At 44.6% G+C, this 16197-nt stretch overlaps 1 protein-coding gene across 19 annotated transcripts in view; it reads left to right on the top strand.

Annotated features, from left to right (window-relative positions):
• The window catches only part of TRPM3 (transient receptor potential cation channel subfamily M member 3), a gene marked incomplete at its 3' end in the record, with an annotated part of 782399 nt that overhangs the window by 682254 nt on the left and 83948 nt on the right, over window positions 1–16197 (top strand). For 10 of the 19 annotated variants that reach the window (XM_082696679.1, XM_082696697.1, XM_082696692.1 and 7 more), the window contains 5 exons: window positions 1938–2038; window positions 3447–3581; window positions 7596–7646; window positions 15782–15817; window positions 15992–16132. In XM_082696679.1, coding sequence (XP_082552805.1) covers window positions 1938–2038; window positions 3447–3581; window positions 7596–7646; window positions 15782–15817; window positions 15992–16132 — 464 coding nt within the window. The remainder of the gene's footprint in view (window positions 1–1937; window positions 2039–3446; window positions 3582–7595; window positions 7647–15781; window positions 15818–15991; window positions 16133–16197) is intronic. The other 9 variants (XM_082696689.1, XM_082696696.1, XM_082696693.1 and 6 more) reach the window with 1 other exon arrangement.

Raw genomic sequence — 16197 nt, 5'->3', positions numbered from 1 at the left:
ATCTCTCTAGGTTATTCCTGTGCTCAAATTTGAGACGTGCTGTCTAGAGAACATTTTGCTCACCCGATTCTTAACTTCACTATCTCAAAATGAAGAGGAGGGAAGAGCCGAGGGGAGGCAGCAGACAGAATCACGCAGCGCACTGGTTCCCAAGCTCAGGGGCACGTTGAAAACGCCTGGAGATGTTTGAAACTATCAGAGCCTGGCTCCCAGCCCAAGCAAGGGGATGTGGTTGTTTTGGGGGTGCAGCCTGGGCATAGGGATATTTTAAAAGCTTCCCCCATGATTCTAATGGGCAGCAGACTTTGAGAACCCCTGTTTCATCACCAGCAACCCTATCTGCAGCTCATTGCTTCGAGCCTCCACTGCTGAAGAATCCAGAAAAATGGGTCATACTAACATTTGCAAGCCCTCCTTCCCTCATCAGAATCACCAGGAGTAAAACAAAGGAAAACTCACTGGGGCCCAATCTCACCTCTGGCATGATAAGTGCTTTTTCTGTTCACCTTCTGTTAGTAGCTATTTGCTTTTTAACCTCTCTGAACCTCAGTATCTTCATCTGTCAAACAGAGACCAGAAGACCCATTTCCCAGGATTATTTGGGACATTACCTACAATAGCATGTGCAAGTGCCTAATATGTTGTCTAGCACGTAGCAGATGTCCAAAACCTCTGAGGCAAGAGTGCGGTCTCTGAACCCTGTGCCCCTGCTGATGGGACCACTGGCAGCATGATGTCAGACACATATTTAGGGAAGGGTCCTGGTCAGGGTACCAAGGCTGTTAACTGCAAAAACCCTGCTCACATGTGAATTCATGTGTATGATCGCATTCCAGTCCCCCATCCCAGCCAGTAAATAGGATCATTCTTATTATCCCCTTTCACAAGGTGATAGAACAGTGGTGCAGAGAGGACCAAAGTCACACAGCTGTAAAATGGCAGACGCGGGGCCGCTGACTGTAGCCCAGGGTTCTCCCACCTGCTTTTCGCAGACTCACACCCAGCTGCTTGGCAGCTGCATTGATCTAGACCAGCCCTGTTCCAGCAGAACTTTCGGGGATGGTGGAGCTATTTTGAATCTGCACTCTCCAATCCAAAGACCACCAGCCACATCTGGCTCCTGGAGCATTTGAAAAGTGGCTAGTGTGACTGAAGCATTAAAAGTTTTGTTTTAATTTGAATGAACTTAGATTTAAATAGCCACTGGTGGACGGCACCCATCTAGCCACAGAGTCTGGAGAATAATGGGAAACTGAAGGTTTATTTCAGTGGCTTCTACCCACCAATCAAAGAAAACCTAAGCTGCTTGTTTGCCTTTCTCTTAAAAGATTTTAACTTTATTTCAGTAGAGTGGCCAAGTTAGCCCACTCGTGGTAGCCCTGTGCAACATACAATCGGAACAATGCTTCATTCACACCAGCGAACAGCCACGGAAAGAGACGCAAGTTACAGAGCACTGCTTCCCAAACCTGAATGTGTGCATGAGTCATCTGAGACCTTGTTAAAATATAGATTCTCATTTAAAAGACCTAGGTTGGGCCCTGAGGGTCTGCATTTCTAGCAGGTGCCCAGGTGCTGCGGCTTCAGCTCCATGGGCCACACGTGGACTAGCAAGGGTGTTGAGCAGTGGTCTTCAGTGAGCTGATCTTGTCTCTTTCCTGCCCCCTGGAGGCATCTGGCAGTGTCTGGAGACATTCTGGATTGTCATGACTGGGGTGCAGGGGTCATGGGCATCTACTTGGTTGGATGCAGAAATGCTGCTCAGTGACCTACCATGTGCAGGACAGTCCCCACGGGGAAGAATCATCCTGCCCCCAAATGCCCAGAATGCCTCATATGACAACCCTGTTGTCCAGCCTACTGTTCCGGGTCTTCGTGGTATGATAACTGAACGTTCCTTTCTCTCTCCCACCCTTTTCTCTTCCTTGTCTGCCCAGGAGCAAATGCCTCGGCCCCCGACCAGCTGAGCTTAGCTCTAGCCTGGAACAGAGTGGACATCGCTCGCAGCCAGATCTTTATTTATGGGCAGCAGTGGCCGGTAGAGTATATGTCACCACCCCTGCAAAGCCCACTTGTTTGGGCAACGGTATTTGCTTGGGAGCAGCTCGGAGAAACTGCGGCCTGTTCTCTAGGATGCAAATGTTCCCTCCCTCGCGGCCATCCTCAGGCTCCGCCCCTTTCTCATATTTAGGAAAACACTGCCACCTGGTGGACGACGCGACAAAGCACAACTGCAAACGTTCCAGACGGTTCCCATCTCGGTGCGGGGGGGTGGGGGGTGGGGGGCTCTGATGGCAACCTTCAGCTGTAAATAATGCCATTTCTTCCATATATCCGAGAAAACATATAAGGCCAAAACGAGTTCGTTAAAATGACGGAAGGCGTGGAACTAGCAGGTGGTTTCTGGTTGTCTATGAGGTTGCCACTCCGCAGCGGCGGCGCCCCGTGATACAGCGTATGGCTCGGTCACACCTCCGGACGCAGGATTAGCAAGCTCCCGCGTGCAGGTGCCATCTGGTCCTGGTGGCTGAGCACAGGTCCTCCCTATTCCCGAGCACCACTCAGAGGGAACCAAAGCTTTATGTAACTGTTCTTGGTTCGTTTCCCTCAACGGACACTACCAAAAATAAAAACTTGGAAAATTGGCTATTGGGTGGTTGGTGTTTGGATACCAGGGAGGCAGCCAGCAGTCTGAGATCTGACTTTAATGCTGGAATAACTGAGCGGCAATACCCTCACGGATGGGTCTTCTTTAACCCTGTCTTGCCCCCAGAGAGCTGCTGCCTGGCCGTGACCCTGTCTTTATTTAGTGCCACTAGTAGATTCCTAGCGTGGAAAAATTTGTCAAGGAATCTGGACACCAGGAGGTTTTTGTGAAATGATTTGAATAAAACCTTGAATAAAACCCTGAGTAGCCAGACTCAAGGACCTGAATAGTTGCTAAGTCTCTGCGCAGAAATGAGTGAGGCAGAAGCAAGGTAGTCTAACAATTAAAATAAAGAAAGGCCTACTTTCTGATCTGTTCGCTAGGGTCCCTCTTTTCAAGGTAGCCAGGGGTCTAATTCAGAGCCTCAGGAAGAAAAGCAGGACAGCAAAGCAGCCACTTTGGTGCTTCACTAGTATTACAGGAAGTTTGGTCAGAGAATACACGGGAAATTCTTATATATCCTGTGTCTTCTTGGGACCCAGAAGAGAAAAAGAGTCAGAGAGGAAATAGCTTTGGAACTAGAAAAGTTTGAATTCTGTTTGCAAAGACAGATCCCACAACACAAGAGAGATTATGGCTGTGCCAAAAGTGGAGCTGGGAACAGTCTTGTTCGCATGTTCTTGGATGTGCTGAAGGTTTACCAGATGTCAAAGGCATCCATTCTAAAGTGTTCAGGTGAACACCAAGGAACTGCATCCCTAGAGCCTGGGGCAGACTAACTCAGTGACTTGATTTGCAGGTGGGGTCTTTGGAGCAAGCCATGTTGGATGCCCTAGTTCTGGACAGAGTGGATTTTGTGAAATTACTCATAGAGAATGGAGTAAGCATGCACCGTTTTCTCACCATCTCCAGACTAGAGGAATTGTACAATACGGTAGGGCCGAGCTAAGGCACTTTTTATTTTCTCTGTGTTTTTTTGTTTTGCCTTCTCCTGCCCCCCACATGCCTGTGAGTCTCTTCCCTCCCTTCCAAATGCATGGATCATTTTTCAAAGATGCTCCCTTAGACCTGTAGACAACAATGCCAAGTCACTAAGATTCCGCTTGTTTTAACTGCTCAGTTGTCAGCATCCAAAGCAGAAAGTTATGGGATCACACCAAAAGCTAACATTCTCAGATTCTTACACAAACCCACAAGGCTCTGAAAATTAGAACCCAGTTTATGCTGTAAGCCCAGAAGGCGTTTGAGGCAATCAGCAGAGGGCAATTGATTTAACTCAAAGCATCATAGGAGACTGATCAACTATCCCACACCATCTTGTTATCCTCAGAGCTATGAGATTCATTCCCTTTCCTCTATAGTGGAATAAAATGTAAAATACCTCTTGTTTGGAGTTACCACAAAATATTGTTTGCATTATTTTATAATAATTTGCTACTTCATTAATTAGGAATACCAAGGAGTGATCATAAAGAAAAACTACTATTTAGGGAAGTTGTTTGTAGTATTCAGTGAGCTAAGTGCTTTGGCTCTGAGCTGATATGCACTAAAATCCAAAGAAGGTTAAAGAGCAGAGGTTGGAAACTTCAAGAGGGTACAGGACACTTGGAGAGTACAATTCAGGAAGATTAAGAAAAACTTTCTTCCCAAAGGTTCTGGACCTGCCTGAATAGCTTTTGCTGCTTGTTCTTTTGCCATAAAGGCAAATCCCTTTGGATCTCCAGTAGACTTATAATGTGGTTTATGCTTACATAAACAACATTACTACATTTCCCATATACTCTTTCAATCCAGCATTGATTAATATTTTGGGGAAGTAATTCCTATGATGCATTAGAAGCAATATTAAATATGTAAGAATTCTTGATCAAGGTTGATAAACTTTTACTTGGAATATTAAAAGAAAGAGAGGTATTGTTTTCCTCCATTTTATAGATAAGAAAACTGAGGCTAAGAAGTGAATTGGTTCATTTAAGGTCACAAAACTCCTAAGAAAGAAGAAAGCCAGTACTGAACCAATACTTCTGTCTTCGAGGTTATTCTTCCCCTCATTTATCACTGCTTCTCTGTCCTACCACCCACTGCTCTAATGAGATGGAGCTTGTTGACCTCTCCCCAGCCAGCGGAGGGTGTTAGGTGATACTGCACTGGCTCTATCTCCTTCTTGCTGCTGGAACTAGAAAACAGTTTGGCAGAGCGGCTCCAGGTTTCTGTTTTCTCTGCAGATTTTTCTTGATTCTGCATAGTGAGACTTTCAGTAAGAATAATAGACTGAAATGATCGCATAGGAAATCCCAGTTTCTGTCCCCACCAAAACATCGATAATTAGCCATGGAGAAGTGGATAAATCCCTAGAAACATGCAACTGATCAAATCTGAATCATGAAGAAACAGTAAAATTTGAACAGACCAATAATAAGTAAGGAGATGGAATCAGTAATCAAAAACTTCCTGACAAAGAAAAGCCCAGGAGTAGGTGGCTTCACAGGTGAATTCTACCAAATATTTAAAGAATTAACCCCAATTCTTGTCCAATTTTTCAAAAAACTTGAAGATGAGGCAACACTCCCAAACTTATTTTAGGAGGCCAGCAATATACTGACACTAAAACAAGATAAGGACACTACAAGAAAATAAAACTATAGGCCCATATCCCTGATAAACATAGGTGCACAAATTCTCAACAAAATAGTAGCAATTGAAATTCACCAGCACTTAAAATGATCATGCACCATGACCAAATGGGATTCCATCCCTAAATGCAAGGATGGTTCAATATATGCAAATCAGTAAATGCACATCACATTAATAGAATGAAAGACAAACTCATATTATCTCAATAGAGAGAGAGGCAGGGAAAAACAGGCACCCAGTTTGGAAAGGAAGAAGTAAAATTGTCTTTGCTGATAACATGATTTTGTATACAGAAAATCCTAAAGACTTGACCAAAAAAACAAAAACAAAAATAAAAAACAAAAACAAAACTGTTAGAACTAATAAAAGAACCCAGTAGAGTTTAAAGATACAAAATCAACATACAAAAAAGCAGTTGCATGTCTATACACTAACAATGAACAATCTGAAAAGAGAATAAGACAGTCCTATTTACAATAGCATCAAAAGCTATAAAATACTTAGAGATAATTTTCACCAAGAAGTAAAAGATCTATAAAGCAAAAACTGTAAGACATTGATTAAAGAAATTGAAGAAGGCACAAATAAATGGAAAGATATCCCATGTTCATGGATTCCAAGTGTTAATAATGTTAAATTGTCCATATCACAGAGTCAAAAGCCAAGCAATAAACACATGCATATTTCGTCAACTAATATTTGAAAAGGGAGCCAGATATAAAAGTATGTTTTGGAGGAGTCCCAAAATATTTGGGGCTGAAGGGTGGGAAAAATGAGAGATGTTAGCCAAAGGATATAAACTTTCAACTATAAGACAAACGAATTCCACGGATCTAATGTACAGCTTGGAGACTATAGTTAACAACACCACATTGTATTATAATTGAAAGTTGCCATGAGATCAGAGCTTTGATGTTCTCACCATAACAACAACAATGAAATGATAATTGTGTTAGGCGAAGGTGTGTTACCTAACCTTATTGTGATAAATAAATCACATTGTATACCTTCAACTGACACAATGTCTTATTCAATTATATCTCAAAAAAGCCAGGGGGAAAAAAGAATAATGGGGTTTTCAGTAAAATAAATAAAAAATAAAATAGGACACAGGTGGGGATGGAGGCTGGCATTTTGACTCCAGAGTCTGTGTGTTTAATCCCTATATCAGACTGCATTCCTCAGTGGAAGAAGAATTCTGGGAAGTGTGTCGCGTGAATGGGCAGGTAGTTGAGGCCATACCCAGGAATCGTCTCCATCCCTGAATGTGTTCCCGCACTGCTGAAGGATTTGCCATCACTGTTTGAGAGTCTCCAATAGGGTTACCAGATTTTGCAAATAAAAATACAGGATCCCCAGTTAAATTTGAATCCCAGGTAGATAGTGAGTAATTTCTAATATGAGGTGTCCCGTGAACTATTTGGGATATACTTATACTAAAACACATTTCTCATTTATCTGAAATTTAAATTTAACTGGGCATCCTGTATCCCATCTAGAGTTCCTATTCCCGAAAGATGGCGGGATGGCGAGTCATTTCACATTAGTCTCTCTTTCCCTGCCAAGAGCCTGTGGCTTTTTCTTTAGATGTGAGCAAAATGCTACCAAAGAATCGAATCCAGCCCACTGCCTTTTTTTTTTTTTAAATACAGTCTGTAAGCTAAAAATGGTTTTTTAAACATTTTTAATGATTGAAAAAAATCAGTAGAAGAATGATATTTTGTGACGTATTAAAATTCTATGAAATCTGATTCTATCGATAAAGATTTATCGATACATGGGCAGGCTCATTTGTTGACATATTGTCTCTGGCTGCTTTTACACAATGGCAGATTCGAACATGAAAAGTATATGACCTATGAAGTATAAAAGAGTGATTCCTTGGCCATTTACAGAAAATGTTGCCAACGCGTGTTGGACAATTTCTCATTCACGATGGGTAACAAGTTGTGATCGGCATGTGCCCAAGCGTATTTCCAAGGCTCTAAATTGGCCCCTTTGTCTCTCCTGCCAACCCCCGCCTCAAAACCAGCCTCTTTAATGATGTTTTGGCCCAGCCATCCACAGCGTTGACAACCTCCTTTACAAAGCTTGAACCTAGACCCTCAACTGCTTTTTCTCGAGGAACCACAATCCAAAAATCTGCCAGCGTGTTTGTTTAGAAAAGACAGGTACAACTGAGCAACTACAACAAGGTTCATCTTAAAGAACTGCCCCTCCTCCGGCCAGAACCCTTCCTTTCCAGAACCTTCTTGCCTTACCGACGAGAGCCCATGACCCGCAAATCCATTTGATTCTTCTTTATTGTTTTCAGAGACATGGGCCCTCAAACACATTGTACCACTTGGTCAGGGATGTCAAAAAGGTAAGGACCCTCCCGACTGAAGGTCGGAGGCCTGTCTTGACTGCTTCCTGTGATTAGAAAGCACCTCTGTTTTGCATGAGCTGCCAGAGCGGTCCTGTCCCCGCGAGCCCCCTCATTTCAGGACGCTGTGTGTGTGTGTGTGTGTGTGTGTGCGCGCACACGTGTGCGTGTGTGTGTGTGTGTGTGTGTTGCCTTTTAACGATGACATCTCTGCTTACAATGCAGCTGTGGTTTCACCTCCCGCCTCTGTGGTTTTAGATGCTTTCACTGGACATAATGTTTTCGGAAGGCAGAACGCGTCCTGTTGTTGAGAGCTTCGCACCACGCTGGGTGGATTTATGCCACTGCCTGTTTTCTCCCACACGCCCCTTACTGTCTGGGCAGCTAGTTTCCATGTTGTTGGACTAACCGTAGGTGGGATATTCATGTCCTAGCTCCTGAGGCCTTGCGTCACTGTCCCTTCTAACATTATGCAGAGCACAGGCAACATGGCTCAGAAAGTCTTAGAGCATCAGAGACGAAAACATATACGTGCATTCCATTCTGCTAAGACTCGATATTTTCCGGTAGATTTTTTCACGTTGCCATCTAACTTGATGGTGTGTGTTGGGGGGCAGGGGAGACAAGCAGCGGGAGGTTTGGATCAAGAATTATTCCCATTTTACAGACATAGAGGGTGCGGTTAGGGAAGAGGCGGAGTTCAAACTCAGATCCTCTGATTAACAATCATAAAGCAGTGCCAGACCTTTAGTGACGACGAGGTGTGTGGCGCTGACCTGAGCCTACTGTACATCGCAGCTCGTTTCATTGTTGTGACAATTCTATGGAGTCGAATTGTTATTTGATCATCGTTATTATATAGGATGGTTCCAGTGTATAGATGGGAACAGTGAGAGGCAGGGAAGCTATGTTTAATCTTAGCCGAGGGCTTGGGTTTCCCTCCCACCAGATCATAGCAATTCCTCACCAAAGCCCACAAGGACCTACTCCGAGAAGGCTACCAAGTAAGGTCAAAACTAGAGTACGATCCCTCACACGGAGTCATTGTCTAGAACTTCCCTTAGAAGTTTGTTTCCCTTGAAAGGCCAAGTAAATGTCCCGGGGCTGCTGAGAATGTACCTATTAAGTAGCTAGTAATGAGTAAAGGGCACAAAAAAACCCAAACCCAAACCTTCTGCTGGCTCTGAGAGACTTTCCTCTCATCTCCACACAAACTTACTGAAGGGTTTTTCATCTGAGTGAGTGAGCGAAGCCTTCCAAGTGAGAGAAACAGACGCAGCACAGTCTCTACCCCCAGTCCAACCAGGTGGTCTTTACCAAGACCACATCTTTCCCTGATTTGCCCCATGTCCAGCCAAAAGCACATCTGCCCCCAACAGAGCCATTTCTCTTATCCTCAAGCCTTCCAATTTTGTGTGATTTTTTTTCTGGCTTAAAATTGCCTGGAAACTAAATAGGGGGAAGGATCTCGAAAGATGAAGTGTACACATCTAACGCATAGTCTCTGCCAAGATATTTGTTGCTCGGGTACCACGAAACATCCTGAGGGTTTTTAAATAGTAAATAAGAGATCTTCCCCTCCCCCACCCCCTAGAGCGAGTCTGGGTCACTGCAGAAATTGTGAGACTTTCCACAGAGACAGCTCTGCCTTTGTCCCTCAACCTCAGCCGTAGGGCAATTCGAGCCTTCAAATACAGTCACTGATTCCCCTTCTTCCCTGCCGCCCTAGTTTCTCAGTATTTTGCCGGATTTTCTAAGGGATTTTTGCAGTTAGGTTTCATTGAGGACAAATGATCAAAATCCCTCCTGTTAGGTTCTTTTCCTTGCAGGGCTCTGCTTTGCAACACCATTTTCTCCCTTCTGAAATCCCACTCACTGCCTCTCACAGCCGCTCACGTCACTGGCATTAGAAGGCATGTGTTTTTAAGGTAGCGGTTTTTGTTTTTTTTTTTTAACTTCTCAGCTAAAGATGTGCTTCAGAAGTAATACAAACTAACAAGAGAGAATGGGATGTGAGGATTGGGGAGGAAGGAGTATTAAGAGTCGTCTTAGTTTTCTTTCAAGTGTGATCCAAATATTGGAACAAAAATATGTAAGGATTCATTTACGTACTGATTCAGTAACTGGAAAAAGTGGTTGCAAATGACCCAGGGTACTTCTGAGCTGGCGTAGGAACCAGTTAAACTTTTACCTGGGAAAAGAGACTGCCAGTCGGGTGGGGAGAAACAGCCTGTGTTTCGTTTCTTTGCTTGGGAAGAGAGAGGGACAGGAAAAGCAGACGCTTGTTTACTTCTGTGGACGAGGTGAGGCCCTGACTTCATGAAGAGAAGGGATAACAGTAGCAGCCAGAGGAGGGGAAGTCTCTGCGTTTTGTGTTATATGGATGAAGGGAGCTAAGAATGAGGGGCCTTTGTGTTTTCTTAAGAAGTAAATGAGAGGAGGGTGCCTGGGTGGCTCAGTCGGTTAAGCGTCTGCCTTCAGCTCAGGTCATGATAACAGGGTCCTGGGATCGAGTCCCGCGTTGGACTCCCTGCTCAGCAGGAAGCCTGCTTCTCCCTCTCCATCTGCCTTTCCCCCCGCTTGTGCTCTCTCTTGCTCTCTCTCAAATAAAAAATAATAACAAAATCTTAAAAGAAAAAAAAGGAGTAAATGAGAGTAATTAACATCGATGCACATCTTCTTCAGATGATTCCAGATGACGTCCAGCCATTTAGGCCAATGCGATATGCAGGGTCTGCAAAAGCTAAGTTTAAAGTGCTAAGAAAATCTTGGGCAGGTTAAGCCATTTTCAAAATTGAGGAAGTTGGTAATTAGCATGTGGTTTGTGCTTTAGGATTATGGGACTTTATGTTACCTGTTAATTGATGTGATCTGTGACCAAAAAACTATGAAACAATAAGGGATAAGCCCTGGTGTGAAATGCTACTCCTATGTTAGGAACATAGTTCTAGACCTTAAACATAGTGTTCGATGATATGCCTGGAAAATCAAAAGCAAATAACTTTTAGGAACCCAGGGAGTACATTTAGGAATCACCCAATGGTCCCACGTAACAGCAGGATATCTCCAAGCCCAGCTCTCCTTTGACTTCAACAGAACCACCTTGGAGAACTGACTCTCAAATTATTTGTATCAAGAGAACAGTCTAGGAGCCAGGAGGTAAAAAGCTGGTTATACAGCATCGATCAGAAATTTTAAATGATAGAAGCTAACACACTTCCCAGAACTGCTTTTCTGCATAAATCCATCGGACGCAACAAGGCCACATTAATCCAGAACAGCCCGAGTCTGTCTGCTTTTCCGCGAAATCTAACTTGCCATTTTTAGAAGCTAACTGTCTGCTCGATTTGTGCCTTTCTGTGTTTTAAAGTACTAGCTTTTCTTTCCTAACTTAAATGTGCTAATACTTTGGATGACCTGTACTATTATTCCCCACAAAGAGAGGGTGATAGTTGAGTATTATATAGAGGTAATTGTGAAATTATGATAGTTTAATGTCATTCACATGGGAATTAAGACCCAGAGCTTTGGCAGAATGAAAGGGTGGGGGAAGCATTTTAGACAGTCTTTGGATAAAGAAAGGACGTTTTCATAATCCCATCTGCCGAATTCATGTAGATTTGCAAAAGAATTTTTATTTTTTAAAAGATTGCCTGGTCTGTAACAAAGCTGAACATTGAGGGAATGTCCTCTTTTCCATAAACTTTGGCCAGAATAGACTTTTGAACACCCTTCCTTGGTAAATTCAATGACCAGCAATCATTTTACACCTTTACATACATCAGAAGGAAACAATCTTCTTTTGAATGCTTGTTATAAGTTTCCACAAAATGTGTTTCCCGAACAGCTGAAATCTGATAGCGATATCACGAGCTGACTTCTGAAAAAGAGTATATTCAGAAGAGCAGGTCCATACATGCATTTAAACTCTTAGTTAAAAGTCCTCTTTAGGATGGTATGGATTAAAATTTAGCTTCAGAGAAGTAGCCCATGGCACAAGAAAAAGGAGCAGTGTTTTCCTGTTGTCAGATTTTACCTGCCGATAGAGCCAGGCTTCTCTGTTTCACTCTGTGGATCAAATTGTTTGAATCACATGGCTTACCATGTGTTGTTGAGGCATGAAAGGGGACGGAAGTGCTCAGGCATTACCAATTACCAAAGTAATTACCAAAAGAGGAAGGAAGGAAGAACAGAAATGACAGAAGAAGCATTTCTTCAGTGTCGTTGTTGGCTTCCTGTTTGGAAAGCCTCCAGGAGAAGGAAGACTCTTCCAGAAGGTTTTTGGACATTACCTGTGGTGTCTCTGCTTTTTCCAAAGGAGGTGGATGCGATGAGCTCAACACCATCTCTGTCTAGTCCTTGACTGTCCTGTCTCTGAGTCCCCACTCCACTGACCACATTTCAAGGGTGGTTAATGGGAACTATGTCAACTCTGCATGTTCGGAAAACAGTCTTTGCCCGGTGCCCAGGCAGCATAGAAATAAGAGCAGCCTGCCAGGTACAGGTCAGAAGAATTGGACCTCTAGAAATGGACATCACCTTTGAACTCACGCTGTCCAAAGTGCCTGTTTGCAGAGTGTAAACTGAAGCATGGAGAAAGGAAGCCATCTGCCCAGGGTCACAGAGAAGCAGAGCTGGACCACAGTCCAGCCCAGTGCTCTTTCCACTGCGGGGTGCTACTGCGGGCTGTTCTCTGTGTTTGTGACATCTAGGGTCACAGGTGGCCACGGCCATCAGCCCAGCACATCAGACATACCCCAAATGTTCCCATCCCCTTCAGAGTTCATCCAGGACACAGTTATCCAAAGAGGCTAAAATAGTACCAGATCTTATTAATTTTGTGAAATCTATTTCTTCTTCCCCAAAAGGCTTCCATTCTCCCCAGTAAAAATTGTGAAACTAATTTCCGTGCTTTCTAAGACTCTAGGGGGCGAAAACAGATGCAATCAGTCTTGCAGGCTTTCGGACACATTACCTGGTAAAGTAAGCTGTCCCTCCTCCAGATATCACTTTAACACGGGCATCTGACTCCTGATTTCCAAGTCCTCCAATCTGCCCTATTCATTTACATTGCCTTATTACTCATATAAAACAGAACAGGCAGGTAAAATGCTGATGGAACCGCCATTGGGTTCGGCCCGGTGAACATCGCCCCCTTGTGGTCAAACAGAAGGCCAGCCCGTTCCTTTAAGGCCTTTGATCAAAGCTGGGCAAAACCAAGACTGTCTTCCTTGAATCCCTTCTCTGGCTTGATACCAGATCCCATGTAAATCATTGCAAAATAATCAAGCTTTACATGAGAAGTTCTTACAAAAAAAGATTCCAGCACCTTCCTTAGGTAGTATATAAACTTAAGAGCCCTTTATGAATATAATCATTGGCAAAAATGTTTCCTTTGCCTTTCTCAAATTTTGATTATTTTTAATTTTACGATTATCACTTTCCTGGTAACCCCTCCTCCTATAGACCATCCCAAAGTATAGTTCTTGACACTCCCTGTCGGTCTTCAGGCAATATTGGTGTCTTGTTCTTAGAACTCAAACTGACGTTCACACATCGGTGTCTCAAAAGAAAATATATAGGTGTTAGGTTCGCTGTTACTCATGTGTTTTAAATTGAGAAAATTCTTACAGGATTAAAAATAGGCAGCATTCATAGACTTGCTATGCCTTCCTTCCCAAAGCTTCACACGACATCTCATAGGTTTGTTTCTGTAACCTGGTACTTGGGCGTTATAGACAATAGAGCCCATCGAGTTCCACCCTTTGTTCGGGGGAGAAAACTGAGGCCTTGCAGGAAGCTGGTTGATTTATGAAGGACAGACAAAAAGAAGCCCAGGGCAGTTGATTCCCAGCCACTGTTGTCTGGTTGTCTGCCGGCCGCACAATGCCCAGGAAAATAACACAAATGCAGGACCTCCTCTGCGGGGTCATCCTTATAGGAGCCAAATGCAGAAGAGAGGAGGCAGACCCACGCACGTCCAGCCTCTCCAGCTCTTCTGTTCCCGAAAGAAGAGGCCTGCCTACCCGTCGGGTACAGCCCGTCAAGGCAGAAACTCGCAGCCTTGTTCCCCTGCCCCCACACAGTGCAGAAAAGCAGTTGCAGGAGGAATATTTTCAAACTCAGTCTCGTGTTTATGGAAAGGGTGATACATGAACAGTTACCATCTTCAAACCTTCTCTGAGTTCCCTTTCCTCTGTTGTTGCCACGCTTGGCATAAAGAGGTCAGGCAGTTGGCCTTTTCTAATAGCCTATGGGGAGCTTCCCTTGACAGTGTGGTTAGGCTGATGAGCTGCTCAGAGGAGACGGTGGAATTCTGAGCATGGCAAGGAGGAGAATAAGGCCATTTCTATGATGGGTGGGGTTCTGATGAGCCAAGCTCAAGGATGGGAGGTGTTCTCTGCCTGAGGTCCTCCAAGCCTGCTTTGTGCCCCAACCCAAGGGAGAGGTAGAACCCGACAGGTTGGAACTGCAGAGGCAGCAAGCCAGTCTAAAGGGTAGCACTAGGCCCTCCTCTGCGGTGGGCTGGGACAACTGCTATCCCCTTGTTCCCACTCCACTGAAAATACCCACAGAGCCATCAGCCTATTTCAAGTCGAATTTCCACAGTGACGCGGGGCTCTCCCAGACAGGACGACCCAGAGACCGTGGCTAGTTAGTTGCGTTACTGACCAGAACACAGTACTGAGAAACCTGAAACTGAGACTAGATCCCAACCACATCAGTGAATTGCACAGTTTCACTCATTCGCAGCTTCACCACAGAAACCTCCCAAATGCCGACCACACACCAGTCACTATAGAAGGTACCGGGAATACAGAGATTGGTAACACCATCAAAGCTATAGGTTTGGTGGAAGGCTACAGTGGCCTGAATGCCCTTCAGATGGGTGCTGTTGGCCATAGCAAAGCTGAGTATGGGTAACAGAAAACCTACCCTCGGTTCTGCAAAAACGGAAGCCGATTTCCTGACAGTGATTATACACCAAGAGTTTTCTGATTCTGCCACGTGAGCTCACCTGACCCACCTTATTTAGCACAAACTTGGGTGTATCTCAAAACCACCCGGAGAGCTAACAAGGCACAGAGAAGCCCATACATTAAAGCCAGCGCTTGGCACTGTCACCAAGTTCGCCAGGTGATTCTGATGCCACCAAAGTTGGAGAGCCACCACCGTGGCTATGAGCCACTTCTGTAAGCGGCAGAAACCTCACATGGTATCAGAGTGGGTCCTCCATTAAGACCAAAGTAGACAGAGCCCTCCTGCCTCTCCACAATGTATCTGAGGCTTCCTACGCAGAGCTGTACCCTCGTGGTTCATGGTACGGAGCGCGCTCGCTCCTGCCACAGGAAGCCAAACCAGACAGCGCATTCCTTACTCGCACTTTTTGGAACTCCGGGTGTGCTCAGAACTTGCCGTAGATGGAACTAACTCTCCCCTGACCTAGCAGAGCAGGTATTTTCCTTAGACCCTAGAGAGAACCCTTTGGGTGCCGAAACCAGTAACGAGTAGACAATGAATGATAATAAAATCCTTATGTTTCGCATCTGTGCATACAAGCCCCATAAAACTTAAACGCCATCATTCTTGGTCTTCAAGAAATGCTCTTCTCTTTGAAAGAAAATATCCCAAACCTCCTTAATTCCAGGGAAATAAATATTCCCTCAAAATCTCTTCTCATGCCACCCCCTTTCTCTCTAACCACAAGGGATGTTCCTAAGTGACTTCACCCTGACATCCATCCACTCTCCTTTTATGAAAAAGCTGCTTTTTTTTCCCCATTGTTCATCGAGGTTTTGCCGAGGAACTCTCAGCATATCTATCCGCCTGATGCAGGCGATGGTAATAACAACCGTCTTCTGGAAGGAGTCTTCCTTTAGTGAGTGGGAAGAAGTAACTGGTTAGCAAAAGCGGGAGCAAGCCTGGGGCAGAGGCAGGGCGGGGACCTGGGGACCGTCCGGGGAGCCGAGTTGCTAGCGGCTGGAGCTCCGTGTTTGCCATGTCGAGCCTTGTGTTTCTCTCTGCTACACTGGTGTTTTTTTCTCCCCAGCTGAAGACTTGAATAAATATTTTGATTTTCTGTTATTGCCGACGATTTCTGCATCTTCTTATTTAACTTATGTCTTCTTTCCAAGCGAGAATATCCAGGTTTCGGTTGGATCTATTTTAAGGTGAATTAATTAACCAGCATAATACTACATTCCTATGTTTCTGAATTAGTTTTTTTTTTTACTCTAAAATAGTTACAGAACACATGGCATCGAATCCCTAGTAAACCACGCTGTCTTTTGCGTGTGTGTGTGTGTGTGTGTGTGTGTGTGTGTGTTTTCGTTCTTCCCTGATAGGGGAACCTGCCTCCGGATTACAGAATCAGCCTGATCGACATCGGCCTGGTGATCGAATACCTGATGGGCGGGGCTTACCGCTGCAACTACACGCGCAAGCGCTTCCGGACGCTCTACCACAATCTCTTCGGCCCCAAGAGGGTGAGTTTTGCAGCCGGTTCCCTTTCCTGGGCTCCGGGGGAGGACTAGGGTGGGACACATTTGGG

The sequence above is a fragment of the Mustela nivalis genome (assembly GCF_964662115.1).
Source record: "Mustela nivalis genome assembly, chromosome: 13".
In the NCBI taxonomy this organism is placed as follows: Eukaryota; Metazoa; Chordata; class Mammalia; order Carnivora; family Mustelidae; genus Mustela; species Mustela nivalis.
The sequence above is the reverse complement of the archived record's forward strand: the minus strand, read 5'-3'. Positions and strand labels throughout refer to the sequence as shown.